Consider the following 25,740-nt stretch of genomic DNA (forward strand, 5'->3'; position numbering starts at 1 on the left):
TGGAAAACTAGTCACACAAGGAAAATTCTGATGTCTATGATACTAAATAAGACAGAAGTTGTAAGTTGTGCAGAGATTTTTTTTTTTAATGCCGTAAGGGGAGATTTTACAATGAATTGTAAAATCACTTATGAAACTAATTTTAAAAAAATAATTATGTATTTTAAATATCAGAGTTAGGGTCTGGAGTTGGGGCTCAGTGGTAGAGCACTTGTAAGGCCCTAGGTTAGATTCTTAACACCACATATAAATAAGTCAATAAAATAAAGGTCCATAAATATCTAAAAAATTTCAAAAAAATAATATCATAATTATTTTCTTCTTAAAGTAGGGTGGTTTGTCCAAAACCTAATTTGTTAATATCTTAAAATTAATTTACAGAGGGACTTGAATGTGTAATATTTAAGTTCCTTTCACATACATATTTGTAGACATTTGAAAAGTTATGATCATATTTGTCAGTGTTCCTCTTGTGTTTCTACCATTTCATGTAACAGTACTCTAATCTTTTAAAATCTCACATATGACACACTTGGTTAGAAACAATGCCAAAGAGAGTCTTTCTTTAAATTAATCATTTCTTAGTGTAGTAAAATTGTCAGTAAAATCATCACTGGAGAAGAGAGATCTGCAGAAGATCTGAGAAGGTCCCAAAGAGTTCCTTGGAGAGAGGTGGAAAATCCACTTAGGACCAGCAGGGTCCTTGACATACGTGATGGGAAGGAATTTTGGACTGGGATTGTGGCTCAGTGATAGAGCGCTTGCCTACCATGTGCAAGGCACTAGATTCAATTCTCAGCACTACATGTACATAAATAGATAAAATAAAAGTTCATCAACAACTAAAAAAGTTTTTAAAAAATTTTCAGCATGTTTCAGTAGAGGTACAAATAGACTTGTTTAGGAAAGCAAGGAATACATATTTAGAGAGGATGTGGGCCATCTCAAACCATGTTTTATGGATTCTTAGCTCCTCTTTTAAAGAGAATTGGATTAGAGGTAGGTACAGTTAGGTATGTGAAGATCACAGCAATCTGGTCATTCTCAGGATCCTTTAGGCTGATAGTAGTCTCCATTATCTGATTAGTAGATAATGTTAGAAAGTCCCCTACTTTATGGGTTTTTAAAGATATTCTCTTTGTTTATTCTATTTATCAGTGAACTAATGAACACTACACAGGGTAGATATACAAATTTCCCAGAAATTTAGAAGTGACAGACCTTGAAGAGAGACTACCTTGGGGAATGACAGATCTGGAAAAGAATGTGGAACGTCAAAATTATATTTCTTTGCCCTTCCTTTATGTATCTTTTCTAAGCATTTTTAATTTCTTCTATTTTACTTCAAAATCCTCTTCTTCAGCCAGGGTACTTCTTTCACACAGTTGAAATTTCAGTTTGAAATGCCATTTTCATCAATAACTAAAAGCACAACTAGATAAGTCAAAACTTCTTTATTTTATCTTCATAAATGTATAACTTCACGTGAAGGCTGGGGAAAATACCTGTGAAGACTGAAATCTGATTAAAAGGAGATGGAAGCACTCATTGTATGGCTTGCTGATTTTAAAGCTCTTTAATCTTTCTGAAGCACTTTTAATTTCAGAATGTTTAAGTAGCTTTAATTCCTAATATTAAAAAATTAAAATTCTTAATGCCTATTTTTATTAAAAGCCATAAACCCGTGAAGCTTTGCAATTTCCTTTTCTATTTAAGATAATAAAGTGAGAGAACAAGTGCTTTACCACTGAAGAATTTACGGCGGTCAGGGAAATCCAAGAGATGAGAGCTGACATCAAACTCGAATTGGAAAATATTTTTTTCAAAATATCTGTCTGATAAATGATCCATAGGATCTATGTTATCTTGCCTGGTAATACTAAATTAGAATTTCTAAATATATAATCCCATAATGAAACTGAGAAGAGAGATCAAATTAATAATTGAGATAATAAGTAGACTCAATTTTGATAATTTATTAAAAATATAAAGATTTATCCTTTGAATTACCTTCTTTTCAATCAAGTAAATTTTAAATTCTAAAGTTATGTCACATAAGCCTTCAAGAGTGACTAAATTTATGTTAATAATTTTATTGTCTGTTGTAGGTATGTGAGAGAATCCTTGTCCCTACTAAATAACAAAGAGAATAGCTGTTTGTCCCTTGTCTGAATCAGCGTTATGCCACACAAAAAGCACATAGACCAGTGTGCTACTTTGATATTCTGGAGACTGATTTTACTTTGTAATTAAGACATGTTGTCAATTTGGTTTCCTAAGAAAGCATCAGACTGTTTTTTATTCTTCAGATAATCTACTTTTCACTCAATATAATAAATTATATTATAAAATTTTAACATATTAAATTATATTATATAATTTTAATACATATTTTAGAATGAGTTTCTTTAATTAGTATGTATCCTCAGTTACATTACAATTTCTTATATTACTGAAATTGTAATTAATATAATTCACAACAGTAATTACATGAAGAAAACTAATGTGCTTAGAGGAGCTGGGTTTTTTTTTTAAAGATACACAGGATTAGGGCTCTATCTGAAGTGTGAGGAGTAAAAATTTGTTCCCAGGATGTAGGCTCCCTATTTACCTCTCTTATTGTTTCTCTTGCTGAGAAAAAACTTTTCAGTTTAAGAAAGTCCCATTTGTTGATTCTTGTTATTAACTCTTGTGCTATGGGTGTCCTATTAAGGAATTTTGAGCCCGACCCCACAATCTGTAGATCGGAGCCAACTTTTTCTTCTATCAGACAGAGAGTCTCTGATTTGATATCTAGCTCCTTGATCCACTTTGAGTTGACTTTTGTGCATGGTGAGAGGAGGGGATTCAGTTTCATTTTGTTGCATATGGATTTCCAGTTTTCCCAACACCATTTGTTGAAGATGCTATCCTTTCTCCATTGCATGTTTTTAGCTCCTTTATCAAATATAAGATAGTTGTAGCTTTGTGGATTAGTCTCTGTGTCCTCTATTCTGTACCATTGGTCCACCCGCCTGTTCTGGTACCAGTACCATGCTGTTTTTATTACTATTGCTCTGTAATATAGTTTGAAATCTGGTATCGCTATACCACCTGATTCACACTTCCTGCTTAGAATTGTTTTTGCTATTCTGGGTCTTTTATTTTTCCATATGAATGTCACGATTGCTTTATCTATTTCTACAAGAAATGCCATTGGGATTTTGAATGGCATTGCATTAAACCTATAGAGAACTTTTGGTAATATCACCATTTTGATGATGTTAGTTCTGCCTATCCATGAACAAGGTATATTTTTCCATCTTCTAAGATCCTCTTCTATTTCTCTCTTTAGGGTTCTGTAGTTTTCATTGTATAGGTCTTTCACCTCTTTTGTTAGGTTGATTCCCAAGTATTTTATTTTTTTTTGAGGATATTGTGAATGGAGTTTTTTTCCTCATTTCCGTTTCAGAAGTTTTGTCGCTGATATACAGAAATGCCTTTGATTTATGTGTGTTGATTTTATATCCTGCCACTTTGCTGAATTCATTTATTAGTTCTAGTAGTTTTTTTGTAGACCCTTTTGGGTCTTCTAGGTATAGAATCATGTCATCCGCAAATAGTGATAATTTAAGTTCTTCTTTTCCTATTTTTATGCCTTTAATTTCTTTACTCCTCACACTTCAGATAGAGCCCTAATATCCAGAGTATACAAAGAACTCAAAAAATTAGACAATAAGAAAACAAATAACCCAATCAACAAATGGGCCAAGGACATGAACAAACACTTCACAGAGGAGGATATACAATCAATCAACAAGTACATGAAAAAATGCTCACCATCTCTAGCAGTCAAGGAAATGCAAATCAAAACCACCCTAAGATACCACCTCACCCCAGTAAGATTGGCAGCCATGATGAAGTCAAACAACAATGAGTGCTGTCAAGGATGTGGGGAAAAGGGTACTCTTGTACACTGCTGGTGGGACTGCAAACGGGTACGGCCAATTTGGAAAGCAGTATGGAGATTCCTGGGAAAGCTGGGAATGGAACCACCACTTGACCCAGCTATTGCCCTTCTCGGACTATTCCCTGAAGACCTTAAAAGAGCAGGGATACTGCCACATCGATGTTCTTAGCAGCACAATTCACAATTTCTAGACTGTGGAATCAACCCAGATGCCCTTCAATAGATGAATGGATAAAAAAAAAAATGTGGCATTTATACACCATGGAGTATTACGCAGCACTAAAAAATGACAAAATCATGGAATTTGCAGGGAAATGGATGGCACTAGAGCAGATTATGCTTAGTGAAGCTAGCCAATCCCTAAAAAACAAATACCAAATGTCTTCTTTGATATAATGAGAGCAACTAAGAACAGAACAGGGAGGAAGAGCAGGAAGAAAAGATTAACATTAAACAGAGACATGAGGTGGGAGGGAAAGGGAGAAAAAAAGGGAAATCGCATGGAAATGGAGGGAGACCCTCATTGTTATACAAAATTACATATAAGAGGTTATGAGGGGAATGGGATAACAAACATGGAGGGAAATGAATTACAGTAGATGGGGTAGAGAGAGAAGATGGGAGGGGAGGGGAGGGGGGATAGTAGAGGATAGGAAAGGTAGCAGAATACAACAGTCACTAATATGGCAGTATGTAAAAATGTGATGTGTAACCGATGTGATTCTGCAATCTGTATTTGGGGTAAAAATGGGAGTTCATAACCCACTTGATTCTAATGTATGAAATATGATATGTCAAGAGCTTTGTAATGTTGTGAACAACCAATAAAAAAAAATCTAAAATAAGCCACCCACCAAATCAATAAAATACTTTACATGTACAATAAAAAAAAAGATACACAGGATTCTCATAAGGAAAATTTTGCTTCATCTGTACATTTGCTTTCCTATAGATGCAATAAAGAATTGCCGAAGTGCCTCAATAGCTAAGAGCACAAGTACACAATATACTGCTAAAATAAGATCGCTTTCTCTTTTCCATTGTGCTATATTTATATTGATTAATATAGAAAGCCTGAATGTATTTTATATTGTCTCTAGTTTGTCTCTGCAATATTCTCAATATTTTTGGTTTCTCTTCATGTTTTTTCCAGTCAAGAGAATCCATCCCATTAAATGACCTAAAATCTGAAGTATCACCCCGGATTTCAGCAGAGGACCTGATTGACTTGTGTGAGCTCACAGTGACAGGCCACTTCAAAACACCCACAAAGAAAACAAAGTCCAGTAAGCCAAAGCTCTTGGTGGTTGACATTCGCAATAATGAAGAGTATCCTTTACTTATGCACTTTCGAAGCATGGTCCTACCTTATTCATATTTCTTCCTTTCCAACTAAAGGATATGTGGTAAAACAATGAGCATTTCTAGGATTCCTCTGAGTTCAGATAGCTAAATGACTCTCAAACTAGATGCCAGAATGGTCTTATGTGAGTTTATATTTATAAGATAACATGTACCAGAGACCTAAAAATATTTTTCAAACAACACCAGAATATTGGGATATTTTCCTGTTTTCTTTTGGTTTCTTTTTCTGAAAGTGTGTGTGGTTTTCTGAGGAATGTTGCTATTCTTAAAGGCATTGGATCAGTCATTCTGTAGATTGGAATTTTGGCAAAAAATGAAGAATATATACCTGGTCTCCTTCAGAACCTAGAGAAAATGTTTGCAAGGATCTTAACACTGAACTTGTATTTACTATAATTTCCTAAACATTGGCTTACAAAGAACATGTATACTCACTAAATACAAGTATTTCTTACTAAGATTTTACTATTAAATATGTCATAACTTCCAATGACTTTTATTTGGCATTGAAGATTTTATTTGGCATTGAAGAATAAACACTTATCCTTATGTTTCATCTTTCAGATTCTCATGAAATGTGACTTGATTATTCTCTAAAATCTAGGCAACTGAATCATACTCTTTTAAACAGAGCAAATCCTTCTTAAAATAAAAAATTTTCTTAGAAATTTGATATATGAAATGGAAATAAATTTTATAATTTTTTCATAAGTTCACATTTATAGCATTTATTAAATATAAATTTACTTTATGTAAATGCTATATATATTAAATATAAATGCTACAAATAAGGGTTAGCAGGTTGATGGGTTTTTTCCTAATTAGTTATCTATGGCAATAGAATTATACCTCACACATAGAGTATAATTTCTCATTTTTCTGGTTGTACATAATGTAGAATCCCTCCAGTCATATAGATATATATGTACATAGGGTAATAATGTCTGATTCATTCTACTATTCTTCCCACTCCCATACTCCCTCCTCTCTACTGAATCTAAAATAACTCTATTCTTCCTTAGCTCCTGCCTCTTGCTGAATTAGCATCTTATATCAGAGGAAATATTCTGCCTTTGGTTTTTTGAGATTGTTTTATTTAACTTAGCATGATTCTCCAGCTCCATCCATTTACCCCCAAATGCCATCCTTTCATTCTTTAAGACTGAGTGATATTCCATCGTGTGTGTGTGTGTGTGTGTGCATGCCACATTTTCTTTATCCATTCATCTGTTGAAGGGCACCTAGGTTGGTTCCACAGTTTAGTTATTGTGAGTTGAGCTGCTATCAACATTGATGTTGCTGCATCTCTGTAATATGCTGATTTTAAGTCATTTGGTTATAACCTGAGGAGCGGAAGCTAGGTCAAATGGTAGTTCCATTCCAGGTTTTCTGAGGAATCTTCATACTGCTTTCCATAGTGGTTGCACCAATTTGCAGTCCCATCAGCAATGTGTGAATGTACCTTTTTCCTCACATCCTCACAACATTTATTGTTTTTTGTATTCTTGATAATTGCCATTCTGACTGGAGTGAGATGAAATCTTAGTTTTGATTTGCATTTCTCTAATTGCTGAAGGGGTTGAACATTTTTTCATATATTTGTTTATTATTTCTTCTTCTATGAAGTGTTTGTTTAGTTCTTTAGCCCATTTATTGATTGGTTATTTGTTTTTTGCTGTTAAGAGTTTTTTTTTTTTAATTCTTTATATATCCTGGAGATTAATGCTCTGAGATGCATGTGGTAAAGACTCTCCCATTCTATAGGCTCTCTCTTCACATTGATTGTTTCCTTTGCTGACAAGCTTTTTAGTTTGAATCTATCTCATTTATTGATTCTTGATTTTACTTCTTGCACTTTAGAGGTCTTCTTAAGGAAATCAGATCCTAGGCCAACATGGTGAAGATTTGGGCCTAATTTTTCTTCTAGTAGGCGCATTTACAGAACAGCTTGAACAATTAATTCTTAAAATGTTAGGAAATGGAGAATACAGTTTGAAAGCCTACAATTTCAAATGATACATCCCAATCTTTTTGTGAAAAGTTGCTACTTTTAAGCTATGAGACCCTTGAGTTTGGAGAGAGTATAGATGTGATGTCCCTGGCTGGTTGGCAGGGCTTTATGTATACTGGAAGTTCCTGGCAGAGAGGGTATGTAGCATTCCCCCACAAAAGGCATGAAATTTCAGTTGAATAGTCCTGCTTTAGAAGTTCTTACAATCTGATACTTTAAGGGTTTAATATTTTTTAACTTTTTAGGGTATCTTGTGCTTGAGCCTTTAGTCAAAATCATTCTCTCATGAAACCATCAGAAACATACAGCATATATTCCTGTTTTAATTTTAAAGACTATTACTAGAATAATAAATGAACATCACTCCTCTAATATTTCACTTCAAATAATTTAGCTATTTTAAATTTAAAAACATACAATATGAAAGTGGCATTCATTCCAAGATTTTCCAGCTTCATAATCTTAATTTTCACTGGTACTCTCCTTTATGTTCTTCTAGATGTATACAAACAAAAGAGCAGAAAAGAGAACAGCTAACCTGAACATTGTTCCCTGATGAATATGGATGAATCTCTAATGTAGAAGTGCCCTTCAATGTCTAAAGTTAGAACTATGAAAATACTTTACTTAGACATTTAACTGCCTATCTATGATTGTAGGTTAAAGGAAGAGAATCAGTGTTACTCTGTGCCACTTGTGAATGGGGTAGGTTCAAGCAATGAAGACAATAAAATGAAATCATCCATTTTTGGCTATTCTGAAGAGCCCAACCTATGAAGTTTTCTAAGTCTCCTTTTGTGAAAGCTTCTTTTAAAACTAAGGGGTTTTTTTTAAATAATTTTTATTAGTGTATATTAATCATACAGAATAGTGGATTTCATTATGGCATGTTTATACATGCTTATGACATGGTTTAATCAAAGTCATTTCCCCATTACCTTTCTCTTTTCTCCCTCTGGTCCCTTTCCTCCCTTTTGCATTCATAACATCCTTCATTTTTTCCCTTCAGTTTCTGTATATGAGAGAAAACATATCTTTTGCTTACCATGATGCTCTCCAGTTCCATCCATCTTCCTGCAAATGTTTTTCTTAATGGCAGAATAAAATTCCATTGTGTATATATACCACATTTTCTTTATTCATCTCTTGATTAACAACAAGGATGATTCCATCCCTTGTTATCGTGAATTTTTTTGTGATAAACAGAAATATGATATCTTTAGTTAAGAATTTAAAACTGAAAATTTATCATTTTAAAGTATGCTGATTTTAAATCTTTTGGGTAAATATCAAGGAGTGGTGTATTGCTGGATCATATGGCAGTTCTATTATTAGTTCTTTGAGGAACCTCCATACTGATTTCCATAGTGGCTGGACTATTTTACATTCCTACCTACCAACAATGTGTGAAAGTCCCTTTTTCTCCACATCCTCATTTATTGTTCTGTGTGTTTTTGAAGATTTCCATTCTGATTGGCACAAAATGGAATATCAGAGTAAGTTTGATTTGCATTTCTCTGGTGGCTAAAAATTATAATTCATATAATTATTAGTTTTTCATATAATAATTCTCTTTCATGTATTGTTGGTCATCTGAACTTCTTTTGAGAAGTAGATACTTCATTTTCCATTTGTCCACATGAATGGTTTTTTTTTAAATTTGATATTGATTTTTTGAGTTCTTAATATATTCTGGATATTAGTTCCCTATTTAAGAAAACTTTTCTGACAAAGATTCCTTCCAGTTCTGTAGGCTGTCTCTTCATGTTGTTGTTTCCTTTTCTGCTGTGCAGAAGCTTTTTAATTTTATGCCATCCCATTTATTGACTCTTGTTATTATTTCCTGACCTATAGAACTCTTTGTATGTTGATTCATCCTTTGTTTTCTTCTAGCAATTGCAAAGTTTCTGATCTTAAACCTATGTCCTTGATCCATTTTCAGCTAACTTTTGTACAAGGTGAGAGATAGTGATCTAGTTTTATTCTTCTACATATATCCAGTTTTCCCCGAACGATTTGTTCAAGAGGTTGTCTTTTCTCCAGCATATATTCTTGATACCTCTGTGAAGAATCAGTGATTATAAGTATTTGATTTGTCTCTGTCTTCTATTCTACTTCATTGTCTATTTTTATGCCAACCCCATGCTGTTTTTGTTACTGTGGCTCTGTAGTAATTTAAAACTAAGATATTCTTAAAGTTAGACCATTTATTCTCATGACATTTCTAAATTTTTCCTCTACCACATATCTACTACTTTTACACTTCTGAGTTCCAAATATTGCTACCTGTATTTCGTAGTGCTTTGAGAGAAGCCAATTTCTAAACTTTTCCCAGAGTCATTGGTTATCATTAAATCTCTATTAATATCATGAAACTGTGAACAATGGAGAGCTATACATCCAACAATACCCTTTGATTGAGTTGTCTAAACTATTTATGACCTTCCAAGGCTAGAAGAAGCATAAGCTTTTTATAAATCTTCTGTGATCTGTACTGTTTGATTATATTATACTATAATAACATTTCCTTGTAATTATTCATGCTAAATTCTATTTTTAAGGAATTAGAGACAAGGGAAAGATATGTACATAGTAATAAATACATTCATAAATTTAGTGCTTAGAATCAGTGTGATTATTTGATATTTTTAGATATCACCATCATTGACAGCAACTGGTAAAATATTACTCTCTATAGTGCTATTGATAATTTTTTAAGAAGAAGACATAAAATATATTCTTATTTTCCAGGTTGCTTCAGTATGAGGACTGTAAAACACTAAAATGTTTTATGCAAAAAGATAAATGAATAGTAAAGACAATCTGTAATAAGAACCAAATGAGCAATACAAACAAAGAATACACCAGCAAGGACCTAATATCTGGATAAGAGAAACCAGATAGGTATAGAACTCATGTGCTTTTAATATTTGTAACCCCAACACCAGGGTTGGCACCTAGAAAGTATCTAGAAAATATTTACAGAAGGAAAAAGGCAGAATGATATACCCACAATCTCCTGTGGTACACTTCAACGTTAAACATCAAGATTCTTTTGGCATGTGTCTGAGGTTGTAGCTCAGTGCTAGAGCACTTGTCTTAACACATGTGAGGCACTGGGTTTGATCCTCAGCACCACATAAAAATAAATAAATATAATAAAGGTATTATGTCTATCTACAACTAAAAAATATTATAAAAGTCATTTGGCAATATATAAACTCTTCTTGCACTCTATAGCTGAGACCCTTTTCCCTTTAAGCTTGGAAGTAAGACAGTACTTACAAGAAAGCAATAGAATCAAAATTTAGAGTTAGAAGTACTCATCTAATTAATATTCATTAATTGAGTAAATATTTATTGTATTATTGATTACATGCCATACAATGTAGATTTGGTAGAACTGTTGGTAAACAAAGTGACAAAATTACTTGAACTTCTGGAAATCTCATTTTAATTGGAAAGATAAGCATACCTCTAAAATGATCTTAAATGGCAAAAAAAATGTTAATTAAGTAAAAATAAAGCAGGAAAGAAGATAGGAAGTTGTTTTAGTCAGCTTTTTCGCTGCTATGACTTAAAGACCCAACCAGCACAACTGTAGAAGAGGAAGTTTATTTGAGGGTTCTGTTTCAGAAGCCTTAGTCCATAGAAGGTCAGCTTCCTTGCTCAGGGCTCAAGGTGAGGGAGAACATCATGGCAGGAGAGTGTGGAAAAGGAAGCAGCTCACGTGATGATTAGAAAGCGGAGAGTCCACTCTCTAGAAACAAAATATATACCCCCAATGAATCACTTCCTCCAGCCACACCCCACCTGCCTCCAGTTACCACTCACTTTAATCCCACCAGGGATTAAAATTCACTGATTAGGTTAAGGATATGAGCCAATCATTTCTCCTCCAAACCTTGCTTTATCTCACATGTGAGTTTTCAGGGGACAACACATCTAAATCATAACAGTACTGTTAGAATTCAAATGTAATACTCAAGGAGAACATTGAGATGATGATATTTCAACAGAGTCAAATGATATGAAGAGGTGGGCTATAAAAGATATGGAAGGAATTTCTAAGCAAGAATTTCTGACATGAATACATGGCTTGGCATTTTTGACCAACAAAGAGACCAGAAAAGTAAGAGATGGAGTCAGAGAATAGAAAATTATCAAAACCAACAGAAGTTTTGGGATGGTCAGAAATCTCGACAGTATATTTTGGAGTTATTATTTCACCTTATACCATTACTCAATAATTCCTGAAAATCCAAAACTTGAGATTTTTTGACTTAGAACTTTATGGAAGATGCAAATATATGCAGCAGCAACAATGTGTACTGTATTTGTTATTTTAAAATGAGAGACACTTAGAATGAGTAAATATAAGAGAATTAATTGTTAATGATAGCTACCAGTAAGCTTTCACACCGTCCTAAGCATGGTTCTAGTTCTATGATGTGGATGTATTTAACATCTCTAGTTTACTGATGAAGAAACAAGATTAAAGAAATGAAGCAACTTCCCAAGGCCATAAAATTGGCTAACTTGCTCCTAAACCTTTATACTATTTGCCAGGCACCTATCTAGTCTCTGCATAGGATGTTAAGCATAAACAAGATTGAGGCAAATGAGTTTATACAAATTAATGACTGAATTAATGTAATGTATTTTTTTAAATAATTTCATTTCTCTCTTGCCACAAACATGTTTTCCACTCCTGTTTACAATAGGAGGAATGGAATATTCTATATCACATTTTCTTTCTTCAAAGAAAGTAAGTTACTTTTGAAATGTTGTTTAAAATATTTTCTAAATTGCCTATTGTTTTCCTATATTGTCTTTATCTTCTACTTTATATTGTTGAAATGCAATATTTGGGCTTTGCTCTATAGACAGCCACGGAAGGCTTCTTATCAGGAATATGATATTTAGGAATAAATTTTTGAAGGAATAAATTTTTAACTTGACAACATCATAAATAAAATGGCTTTTCAGAAAAGGTGAAAGTTGGAGGAAGCAGCTACATTTGTAGTAGCTAAGCTCAAAGTAATCAGTGTCTAAAGTAGACAGTAATGGGAATAGAGATGGACAGATGAGTAAAATGTTGGAAGGGGCCACTAATATGTTAAAAATGGAGTTTTTGGGGGCTGGGAATGCAATTCAAATACACTGCAACAATAGAGTTAGCAAGGAAATGATATCTGAACAATTTTTATTTCAGTTAATATTATTTAATTACATTACGAATGGAGAAACTGGGTTTAATTCCGTTTTCCTTTTGGGCTACTGATATACTAACAGTATAGCCTTCAGGGCTTAAAGATTTATAATACTAATTAAAATTAGCACAGTAAACAAACTTACATAAAGGTATGTACACTTTCATAATTGCTCTGGCAAGATTGGTGTACTTTATCTGTACAGGTATGATGTCACTAAGTTTGGTACCCAGCAAAAATACTGTGTTCATTTAGGATTTAGAAAAAAAAAATGAGATTATTTCTGTGTTGAATTTTGAGAGCATTTTTAAAGGGATTTTAAAAATCTTTGGGTAAAGTGAAGAATCTTTCTGGAATATGAGCATTCATAAAACTGATTTTTTTCCTATCTGCTTAATTAAAGTATAGTATATCTGCTTACTGTAGCATTACATAGACTGATTTAGGAATACAAGAAAGTCTTCATATCTTAGAAACCTAGAAGATAATATATGCCATCCCTGCCTGTTAATGCTATTCTGATAGCCCAATTCTTTTATCACAATGAATTTAAAAAATTTTTTCAGATCTGTTTGTCCATGGGACTACCATGTTTTATTAAGTGGAAAAAATTTATTATAATCTCACTTGAATGCTCTTTGGCAGTGTCTACCAGATAGAATGTAGAGCTGTAGTTTTGGAAGGGTATAGCTTATTGCCTGGTCACCATGTATCAAAGAAAACTCATGAGTGTATTGGAATGTGTCCTATTGTACAAAGTAGTAAACAGCTTTGTACAAATACTCTGAGTAACTGCTGTAATAACTGGATAATTTCATAAGTACAGATTAAACATCTCTTATGCAAAATACTCAGTACCAGTAGTGTTTTGATTGAGATTGTTTTTTTTTTTTTTGAAATTTATCTGTACATAATGAGATTTCTTAGGGATGGAATCCAAATCTAAACATAAAATTTATTTACATTTCACATACAATTTGTACACATATCCTAATACAATATGTGTAATAATTTGTACATGAAACAAAGTTTCTTGGTTTGGAATTTCCACTTGTGATATCATGTGAGAGTTTTAAGATTTTGAAATATTTTATATTTCAGATTTTGGGTCTAAATTTGGGCGCTCAAACTATATTTTTTATAGTAGAGAGTTAATTGTAATTCCTGCTGTCTTTTTTAATCATGATTTTTAATTCCTTCAAGAATTTCATCAAAATTTCTAATTTCACTTGGACACTGAAAAGTTAAAAATTATTGTTTATTGGTATTGTCATTTTTACCAAAATCAAACTGAAAATTATAGTGGGCATTGTTGGAATTACATTATCAAGATGCATATATGATTGAGGCTAATCACCACATAATACTTTGGCCTCTGGGTTCAATCCCCAGTACCAAAAATAAATAAATAATTTTGCATCTACTTCTTGTATAATCCTAAACTGGGTATTTTGAAGCTGAAGCTTTATAAGTTTTTAATTTGTAAATAGCTTAGTGCCTGGCTATTGAGAAGTATACTTAGTACCTCTTTGTGTTTATGCTTGCATGAAATAGCTTTTTTGAAATGCAAAAGGTTAAAACGGAGAATTTAGATTTTTGTCTAGAATATAAAGAAAGCAATGAAGTGACAGTCATAATCCTAAAATATGTAATGTTGCATATTCATTTCACAACAATATCTTGTTGTAAAGAATCTTTACATATTTGTCTTTCACATCAGGACAGTGAATTGAAACCAATTCACAGAGAAAGAGCTTATCAATGCATATTTTCTGTCCTTTTGCTCTCCTTATCAGATTTAGCCCAGCAATGATCACTTGAAGTTGCCAAATATGAAACACTGTGTTCTATTTTACTATTCTAATTTAATATAAAATACATAAAAATATGCACTTTGCTTCTTTTTTAAATACATAATATGCACAGTATTTTATTGTGATTATGAAGGACTCAAAAGTAGCTGGGTATGGTGGGAGGTTGTAATTCCAGCAACTGGGAGGCTGAGGCAGAAGGAGTGTAAATTCAAAGCTAGCCCCAGCAAGTTAGTGAGGCCCTAGGCAACTTAGTGAGACCTTGTCTCAAATCAAAAAATGAAAAGAGCCAGAAATATGGCTCAGTAGTAAAGTGTCCCTAGGTTCAGTCCCAATATATCCCCTGCAAAAAATATGGGAAAAGAATATTCAGCTACATACCTCTGCAATATAATCTGATCATCTTCTTTAAGATATTTAGAAATTACCTAAAAAAGTTCTGCTTCTTCTTATTATGTCTTTCACATAAGAATCTGAATTATAATCAGTGAAACTAAATTTTTAAGGAAGAAAACAAAGGATTCTTAAATGACAGAAGTTGTCTTCTTCATTATCCAAGTAATTTAAACAAAGAAACCAAAAAAAAAAAAAAAACTATTGGATGAGACTGTACTAATGTACTAATGTGTAACTAGGCCAATCTCATTCTCCTCTACTGCTTACCAGTCATGCTGTTAAGGATAGAAAACTTGGAGGTTCAACAACTTTGTCTGCAATCATTCATGCTTAGTCTCTTAGGTGCTAGAAGTTTCATGACAAAGAAGATTCTTGGATGAGTGCTCAGATATTTTCCAGGACTTTTTGATTATAAACTAAGAATAAGGGAACTTATTAGTTAATGCTATTTCTGTGTCTTGTCTTCCAAAGTATAACCAAACAAAGGTCTTAAGTAATTTTATGTCTTGGATATTACTTTCCTCTTCCCAACAATTCTATTGCCATCATATTTTATCAAGCATTTTAGCATTTAATCCATACTTTTAAAAAACATAAAGCATAACCAACAGTAAATTCTAGGGCAATAACAAGTTATGACATACTTCTAGTGACTAAAAGGCAGTTTAGACAAACATCCTCTTTAAAAACATAAATGAGAGTGAAACCACAAATTCATGGCTACTTTTTTAAACCCAATATTTACAGAATTTAGCTTTAAAACAATTTTTCTTCAGAGTAAAGGACTTGTAATTTCTAATATGTGGCTGAACAAATTTTATGCAAGAGGTACTCAACATGACCTTCCGTTGTAAAGCTTAACACAGCCTGAACATTGTCCTTTGTTTCTGATTTTCAAGGAAAAGAATTGGATTGGCTCTGCCTACAACAGCTATCTGTCTACCTTCACCCTCCCTCCCCAGTATCCTGTCAGCCAAGGTGGTGGCAGGGTTATCTAATACAAACATGACAGCCTGGGCTCACCCTTTCACAAAGGGCAGTGGCTGGGGCTCTTTCAAACAAAGTGAGCAGCAAGCAGGTAATATAAACATTTCTGCCACAGCAGTTGACTAGTATAGATTTGTATTGCTTTTGCTACTGTGAAAGCACTAGAAAGAAAAGATGTTCACACTTGATAAGTGCTGTTTCATAAACACAGAAACTATCTCTAGCAATTGATTCAGACCTGTCAGATATAGATCTGTTTGCTGAGAACAAATGAGTTGTCAGGTTCTTGGTTTGGTTATCATAATTTTTATTTTAAGATATACCTTTGCTAAAAACAAAAGTATTATCTTTTTTTTTAAGTACTGTCAGGATAATTGTATTCATGGATAAAGTCTTTACTATTCATGAGAACTACAGTTGAGAGTATTGAATAATTATAAATGTTTGAGAAACTAATGCTTATGAAGTCTAAGGGTATTCTTCCCAATGTTATGAATTCTCTGCACATGCTAGAAGACTCTAACTAAACAATATACACAGAAATTCCAATGTTGATTCCATCTTTTCGTTTTTCTGAACCTATTTTATGGTTGTTTCTCTCATTATTAATGCCAAACTTTTTCTTAAAAAAAAAAAAAAAAGCAATGAAGTAGCAGCTGAACTGCAAATTTAAGATATATGAAATGTGATCAGTCTCCACCATCATTTTTTTTCCAGTGTTGGGGATTGGATCCAGGGCCTCACACATGTTATTTCCCATCATTCTAGAGAACTAAAGCTTGGAATTTTTCAACTCTTCATTGATGACAGTAAGGAAAAGTATAAGGGAGACAGAAAGAAAATAGTGTAAAAGATGACTACAAACTCTTGGGTTATTGAAAAATTCTCATTTCAAAAAATAATTCCAAGTTTTCTCCCTTCTGTGTGATGAATTTTGGGGGAAAATATTACTTGCTTGTGTCATAATGTTTTAAAACTATTAATTTACATAACAAAAGTAGAAGTTTGAGAAAATGACTATTAAACACATCAAATTCCTTTCATGGTAGTCATCACTAATCAAGAAAAGGAAAAGATACTGCCTAAATTTCTTATAAACTAGTCTGCATATTTACTCCTCTTTTTTTCTCCACAGAGCCTCCTAAATGCAAATGTAGTACTTAGCTTTTCTGCCTAAAATCCTTTTTCATTGTTCTTAGAATAAAGTCCAGTATTATCAACAAGGCCCTGCATATCTGGCCCCTCCCTCCTTTCCCAGGCCCCTCATACCTATACTCCTCCATGCTCCCTAAATTCCACTGCCAGTGGCCTTCCTGCCTTTCTCTTTATTGGCCATGTATCTTCCCACTATAAAACAAAAACTTCTGCCTAAATTGTTATTGAAAACAAAAATAACCGAAATGGGAACAAACCTCAACAGATCAGCAAGCTTTCTTTATTAAGCCGTAGAATGGCACATTTTCAGAGAAGAAAATGGTGAATGATTACAGGAGGGGTCTGATTTTTATAGTGTTTAAGTGAGATTTGGATCACAACAAGTGAGATTTGAATCATTTGCATTGGTTGGGCAGTCAGGAGGAACATTTGTGCAAATTCAAATCCTAAATCAGGAAAACAGTTGCAAAAGTTCAAAACCCATTGTTGCTGGGAAAGGGTGAAAGTCCACAGCCCAGGGCCCATTGTATGCCCTTCTGGCCCTCCCAGGTCACACAGCTCTCCTTTCTCCCTAGGGGTTATTATTCCCCTTTTTCTTGTTATTTTCCAGGTCTTTCAGTTATCACACCCTATTCCACTTCCATGTCATCCCTTTGCCTAGTTAACTTTTATTCAAGTATCATATACATTTCTTTTAGAGTAATGTTCACAGCTATTTTATTTGAAGACTTATTTGATTAATGAGTATTTAAGAAAATCTTTCTCTATTCTATAATTCTATACAGAGAATCACCTTTTATTTTCCAAGGCTCCATTTTATTCAATTATACTTTTTTTTTTGGGGGGGGGGGAGTACCAGGGATTGCACTCAGGGGTACTCAACCACTGAGCCATATCCCCAGCCCTAGTTTGTTTGTTTGTTTGGCACCTTGAAATTGCTAAGGCTTGCTTTGAACTTGAGAGCCTACTATCAGCCTCTTGAGCAGATGGAATTATAGGCATGCACCACCATGCCCAGCTCAATTGTACTTTTTAATTATTTACTGGAACATATATTTTTTCTTTAAGATCTTATGACATTTCTAAATATTTTAAGCTAATGGATCCCCTAATTCCTAATAGTCAATAAGACCATCAGAACCCTTCTTGAGTGTAAAAACAATAAAACATCACTACCTTCAGTATTCAGAGAGCATAAAATTGGAAGTAATGAAAACATGAGCTAAGTTTTCTTGAGAAACTAACCAGCAATAAAAGTGTTTCCAACTAGTGCTAATTACCTGTTATAATCCTGAGTCTCATTTAGCAATGGCTTGCCTAAAATGAATAGGCTTTTGCAGTATCACATTAGACCTGAGACTCTAATCACAGTAGCCAGACATAGTGGCACACACCTGTAATCCTAGTGGTTTGGGAAGCTGAGGCAAGAGGATCACAAGTTCTAAACCAGCCCCAGCAATGTAGAGAGGTCCTAAATAACTTTGTGAGATTCTTTCTCAAAATAAAAAAGGATGGAGATGTGGCTCAGGGGTTGAGTGCCCCTGAGTGCAATCCCTAGTACAAAAAAATAAATAAAGCACAGAGGTAATAATGAACTGAAAGGTGTGAATATTGTACAATCCTTATGACTAACATCACTTTGCTGCATCAGGATCGCTTTCACAATTCATTTAACGAGGAAGAATGTCATTATGTCCTTGGCTAGTCGTCTTTCTTTTTCTTTTCTACCTCATTTTCAGATTTAACTTTTTTTACTACCCTTCGAGGTACTTAATTCACTTAATAAAATATTCATGTGAGCATGGAGATGTTTGGTACTATCTCTGCAAACCAGTTACCTCTGGTTCTTTGAGACACTCAAGCTGCACACAAAAAAATGTTTTCCTTAATTTAACCTGTACAGTTTTGTTCGAGGTCACATTTCAGGCAGCATCAACATTCCATTCAGTGCTGCATTCACTGCAGAAGGAGAGCTTACCCAGGGCCCTTACACCACTATACTTCAGAACTTCAAGGGAAAGGTCATTGTTATCGTGGGCCATGTAGCAAAACACACAGCTGAGGTAAGTATACTCAGAAATGTTATATACATATATGATGAGTTATTTACCTGTTTATCATGTAGGATATCTAAAAGCATGTTTCTTCAGGAATTGGTCATAAATGAAATGACTTTTGAAGATCTGTCTAGATTCTTTTTCCCTTAGTTTTCAACATGAGGACCCATAAAGTTAACTTCTGTTGTTTAGATGCCATTTGTCAAAAGTTCATATATATTAACTTGGTCTTAGTGTGGTGATAGTGAGAGATCTGACCTTTAAGATATGGGAACTAGGGGCTGGGGATATACCTAAGTTGATAGACTGCTTGTCTTGCATGCACAAGGCCCTGGGTTCAATCCCCAGCACCACAAAAAAAAAAAAAAAAAAAAGATGTGGGAACTAGTGGGAGGGTCCTTTGGTCATGCCCTTAGAAAGAAAGGATTATGGGATCCTACTGAGTCTCCAACTCCCATTTTGAAATGTGATCTATTACTCTAACACACATTCCTAGGGCACTCACTAGAGCTGACACTATGCTTTTTAGACATCAGACTCCAAAATTGTGAGTTAATTAAACTTTTCTTTATAAAATAAAATTAGCCAGACTCAGATATTAGAGTAGCAAAAAAACAAATTAATATGAGAGCACAGGTTTTTGAGGGATTTGTGTGCGTGTATGTGTTTGTGAGCACGCATGCATGCATGCATGTGTGGTGCTGAGGGGGGTATTTGTTAATTGCTTTCTGAAATTGCAAACATGTAGCTAGAATTTCCTCCATTGTGGAAAAACAGAAGGGCTAGAGTATAGGCTCTGAAAGCTAATCAGTAGAATTTACTAGGTTTGGGAGTTTTGGTTATTAGAGACTCAAATTTTTTTCCTTTTTCTTTTTTTTTTTTGATGAAGAGGTGTCAGGAAGGATATCTACTTGCAGATTTAAGAAATATATGAAACAATAAAATGGCCTTGCTCTCCCATGGCTATATTATAAGCAAATTGAAAAATTTGGGCTGGGGATGTGGCTCAAGAGGTAGCGCACTCGCCTGGCATGCGTGCGGCCCGGGTTCGATCCTCAGCACCACATACAAAGATGTTGTGTCCGCCGAGAACTAGAAAATAAATATTAAAAATTCTCTCTCTCTCTCTCTCTCTCTCTCTCTCTCTCTCTCTCTCTCTCTCTCTCTCTCCTCTCTCACTCTCTCTTTAAAAAGAAAAAGAAAACAGTAGATATGAAGGCCAAAAATATCACATTTTTAATAAAGGACATGTTAGAGACTATAGCTTAATATGAGAGCTAAACAGGATAGGGAAAAACACCCAGAAGTAGGCAGAGAACATATCTAGGTATGGCAATGTTGAACTGGTTGAAGGCCCCTTTTCTAAAAAGAAGAAAAATGATGCTCCTGGGAAAACAGCAAAGGCAGTTGTTCCCTCCGGGCAGTTTTTCTCAAAAGAAAGAACACGACTGAGCCTTCCCAAATTTATCAAATAAAAACCTGTACTTCCCTGGACAGAAAGAATAAGGGTATCACCCAGCTTCTAAATGCTCCTAAACATCCTAATCATTATATTAACCTCAAGTTGCGCTTATTCTAATTTTACCATAAAAGTGAAAAGGTGTATGTGTATATACACATGTGCGTGTTTATATGTACATGTATGTGTATTATATATGTGTGTCTGTAGACAACTCATGTCATTAAACACAAAGTTAAAAATATTTATCTTGTATTATATACAAGACACTGAAGTTCAACATATGAAGGATACCTGGTAGCATGAGTATTCAGATGAAATAATAAAAATATATGTCAAGTAATAAAGAACCATCACATTCTAAATAAATAAATCACTGTTATGTTTATCAGAAGCCAGGTGCTATCAAACAGTTCCTTTTTCACATCCTCCATTCTGACTCATATTTGTAGACAGTGATGACAGAAAAAAAAATCATATGCATAGCTATTAACACTTCAGTCCAACAACAGGAAATCATCATTATTTTTTCCTTTGTAGTGCTGGGGTTTGAGCCTAGGGCCTTGCACATGCTACCACTGAACTATATCAGGAAATCATTTTTGATAAGCAGTTTTGTATATTTGTTTAGAAATGTATTTTTAATAATTTTTCTGATCATAGGATTGAAGAGAAGTTTAGTTATTTATTATACTGTTTCATATTTTTATCAACTGTTCAGCTCTGTATTAATTCACCAAAATTCCCCACTAAATTAGAAGCATCTTAATTTAAAGCATATTGATTGGAATTCATATTGATTGAGTATTCGTGGTTGTTCTGGATATCTTAGTCTTTTCCCCACTTCCCATCACAAATCCATTCTCCACCATTTATCACCCCTCACCTGTCAGGGCCAACTTTCATGTATTCTGGATTCTAGTTGTTCAGCCAATTGGGAGGTCTGATAGATTATGGGAGGGAGAGGGATCAGGATATTTATCCCCCTAAATCCTCTGTCAAATGGGGTTGTAGCTCATCTCACATGCATGAGGCACTAGGTTCAATAACATAAAAATAAATAAATAAACAAACAAATAAATATTGTGTCCATCTACAACTAAAAAAATATTTTTAAAAAAATTATCTCAGGTTGGCTGTGTCCTTCTACTGAAAGATAACACTTCTCTCTACAACTCTTGAATTAGCCCCTGGTCAATACCCCTTGGCTCTAGAGGTGGCAATAATAGCTCTGCTTTTACTATAACTTCACTGTCCCTATGGGTCTCATCGCACCTACACTTTTGTAATTAATCTCTTTGTAAGTTTATCACAAGGGTTTATTAAGTATTTAAACACATGGATTTTTGTTGTTGTTCAGTCTAGATTAGTTGCCCTGTTCTGTTTCTTACTAGTTTTGTTAATTTGTGTTAATAATATGACCTAAGTTGCCAATTATAAAAAGAAAATTAGAATTATAACTACCTCACAGCATGTTTTGGAAGATTTTGAGTTAGGCATATAAAGTTTATTGAAGAGTCTGATACTAGTAATCACTCAATTAACAACAGTTATTAATTTTATTCTCTAGTACTGTTATTTGCATACGCGTGAATTTAATGAATGCTATTTTATGTATGTTGTTTCTAAAAAGCTTCAAATTTGGGAGTACATCAACAAAATAACAGAGTAAGCATCCCTAATCTTTCATCCCACCACAGAAATAACAAAAAACAAGCAAAAAGAAAAAGAAACAAGTAGAAACTGTACTGTGTTGAATAGAAGTGGTGAAAGAGGACATCCTTGTCTCCTTCCTAACCTCAGGAAAAAAGCTTTCAATCTTCACCATTGAGTAGGATGTTAGCTTGTTTTTTTCATTTGTGGTTTTTATCATGTTGCGGAAGTTCCCCTCTGTTTCTAGTTTGTTCAGTGTTTTTGGCCTTAAACAATATTGAATTTTGTCAAGTACTGATTTCATATTATGGACAATTAAATGTTTTCTTCACTTCCTTCTATTAATGTTGTCTATTATAACAATTGATATTTGTCAATGTTAAACCTTGTATTCCTACCATAACCTCCAATTGGTCATGGTCTATAATCCTTTAAATATACTGCTAAATATACTCCTTAATATTTCCTTTAGGATTTTTGCACCAGTATTCATAGACTATAGTCTGGAGTTTCCTTTCTTTATCTGACTTTGGTATCAGACTAATGCTGGCACAGCATAATTTAAAAGTGTTTCCTCTTCCTCAACTTATTAGAAGGTCTTAAAAAGTATTTTTTTTTATTCTGGCCAGAGGAATAAGGCAAGATAATAATTTTTTTCAAACTGGAATATAAGTTACTTTTACCACAAACTAGATGGCTTTAAACATGAGAAATTTATTCTCTCATAATTCTAGAAACTAGAAGGCTAAAATCAAGGTGTTAGCAGAGGCATGCTTTCTCAGAGACTCCGAGTGGAAACATTTCTTGCTTTTTCCTAGCTTCTGGTCATGACCAGCAATACTTGTTTTTCCTTGATTTGTAGCTATATAATTTCTTGACTGTCATCAGGTGGTATTCTCTCACTGTAGTCTATCTCAATATTTCTTCTCTTTCTTATAAGGATGCCAGTTAAATTAAGGGCCCACTCTACTCCAGTATGACCTCATATAGGGACCTATCCAATTCCAAATAAGGTTACATTCTGATATCCTAGAAAAGACATGCATTTTAGAGGGACATTGTCCAAACCAATACAGAATAAAAGAAGTAAAGCTTACTCTGCATAAGACATGATTTTGTATTGAGAAAACTCCAAGAATGCACCCACACAGATATAAGACTATTAGAATAAATGAATCCAGCAAAGTTTGAAGATAACAAAATCAACACACTAAAAAAAAAACACACATGCAAAAAAGATCAGTTGTATTTATATTTACTGAGGGTCACAGCGAGAAAGCAGCTGAGTAAGATCCTCTTATTGATCATCTTCCTGTAGGCACATCATGTTGAAAAAAGCTACGCATGCACCAAACCACCATCACAAGAGCTGAGGAAATTGGGAGAGAGACCATAGTGCCTGCTTTTAGTATAACAAAATGAAAATGTTATTGAATAAGGCAGGAAAGAAAGAATTACCCACAGAAGCCTTTCCCCCGACTCCAAGCAGCCCAGTGGTGAAGGAGACAGAATTACATCCAGGCCTTAGACGTGAAACCCACTACCAGGCTTGCCATGATGACACCCATTGCTGGGCAAAGCCCTTTGACCTCAACCACCATTCCAATACTCATGGACTGAGCCCCTGAAACTGCATTAGGCATTGCCTTGGGTAGCAGAGCAGGAAACAAGGCTACAACTGATGGGGAGCCAGATATGAAAGCTAGCACAAGGCATTGTCTTGAAGCTCAATGCCAGGCCCACCAAGTGATACCCAGCATGCAGCAGAAACTGAAGAAAGGCCCTGTACACAGGTCACAGCTCACAGAACCTACAGACCAGGCCTGGCATTAGAGAGATCATTGTGCTGGCAAGACATATAAATTTTGACCTATATCATTTCCATGCTTGCATGTGCCAAGGGCACACCTGTCGTTCTCCTGACACAATGCAGCTATGAAGCCAAAGGCCTGCCTCTGTTACCCATCCCCCAACCTTAAGCAGTGAATTATTGCCAGATGAGTATGATTATACCACAACAAATTTCACTTTTATATATTAATGCACTAATTAAAAATAATCAAAGGGAGATCAGTAGAGAAAGTAAACCCAGGCATTTGGGTGTGTTGGAAAAAGAAGGTACTAGGGAATGTGATCAAATTATGTGTTTGTACAAAAATGGCATACTGAATCCCACTATTATGTATAATGATAATGTACCAATAAAAAATCTTGAAACAAATGAAAATGGAAACAATATACCAAAACTATGGGATATATCAAAAGTAGTACTAAGAGAAGACATTTTAGCAATCAATGCCTACATCAAAAAGGCAGAAAGCTATCACTGCATGTCAAGGAACTAGAAAAACAGCAACAAACCAGAATTAGTAGAAAGAAAGCATTAGTGAAAATCAGAGCAGAAATAAATGACATAGAGACTTAAAAAACTACAAAATATCAATGAAACAAAAAGCCAGTTTACTGAAAAGATAAACAAAATAGACAAACCTTTACCTAGACTAAGAAAAAGAGATGAGAATGAAATAAAATCAGATTAAAAGATACTACAACTGATGCCACAGAAACACAAAAGTTTATTAGAGATTATTATGAATAATATGCCAACAAATTCAATAACCTAGAAGAAATGGACAAATTCCTACTTGCAAACTTTACCAAGACTTAATTATGAAGAACTAGATCTGATAATAAGTACCCAGAAGGAATCATCACTAAAAAACATTTTCTACAGATAACTTCACTGATAAATTCTTACAAACATTTGAGGAACTAATGGTAGTTCTCAAAAAAAAAAAAAAAGAAGAGAAAGGAATTTTTTAATTGGTGCATTATAGTTGTACATAATTGTGGAATTTGTTGTCACTTTCATACATGCACACAATCTAACATTTGGCCAATATTTTTTTTACCAGTATTTCCCCTTTCCCTCAGCTGGGGCCTTTCTCTACTGATCTTCCTTTGATTTTCATGAGATTCCGCATCCCTCCACCTTTCTTTTTTTTTTTTTTTTTCCTCTCTTGTTTCCACATATGACTTAACAAGAAATAATTCTTTCAAATGCATTCTGTGAGGCCAGCATTACATTGATACAAAGACCAAAAAAGAAAACAACAGACCAATGTCTTGTGAATATAGATGCAAAAATTCTCAACAAAATATTAGCAAAACAAATCCAGTAGCATATTTTAAAAGGCTATTTCCCATTATTAAGTGGGATTCGCCCCAGGGATATAAGCAAGGTTCAGTATCCATAGATCAATAAATGTGACATACCACATCACAGAATCAAGGACAAAAACCATGTGATTTTCTCAATAGATATAGAAATGGCATTTGACAAAATTCAACATCCCTTCATAATAAAAATGCTAAACAAATTAGGTATAGAAACATATGCCTTGTCAGACACACTGGCACACACCTGTAATCCTAGTAGCTCAGGAAGCTGAAGCAGGAGGATTGCAATTTCAAGAGCTTACTAAGCAGTTTAGTAAGGCCCTAACCCAGTTAATGAGACCCTGCCTTGAAATAAAAAGGACTGGGGAATGTAGCTCAGTGGTAAAGTACCTCTGTGTCATAATAAAGGCCCTTTATAATAAGCCAACACCTGACATACTGAAGAGGGGAAGGCTGAAAACTTTCTAAAATCTAGAACAAAAGGATGCCCACTTCCATACTTTT

At 34.1% G+C, this 25,740-nt stretch overlaps 1 protein-coding gene across 3 annotated transcripts in view; it reads left to right on the top strand.

Annotated features, from left to right (window-relative positions):
• TBCK (TBC1 domain containing kinase) overlaps positions 1-25,740 on the top strand; it is a 231,332-nt gene that overhangs the window by 178,795 nt on the left and 26,797 nt on the right. For all 3 annotated transcript variants that reach the window (XM_081303185.1, XM_081303183.1, XM_081303184.1), the window contains exons 24-25: positions 5,103-5,278; positions 18,791-18,950. In XM_081303185.1, the coding sequence (XP_081159311.1) occupies positions 5,103-5,278; positions 18,791-18,950 (336 nt within the window). The remainder of the gene's footprint in view (positions 1-5,102; positions 5,279-18,790; positions 18,951-25,740) is intronic.

Source organism: Spermophilus citellus (genome assembly GCF_964194105.1).
Source record: "Spermophilus citellus genome assembly, chromosome: 8".
Taxonomy (NCBI): Eukaryota; Metazoa; Chordata; class Mammalia; order Rodentia; family Sciuridae; genus Spermophilus; species Spermophilus citellus.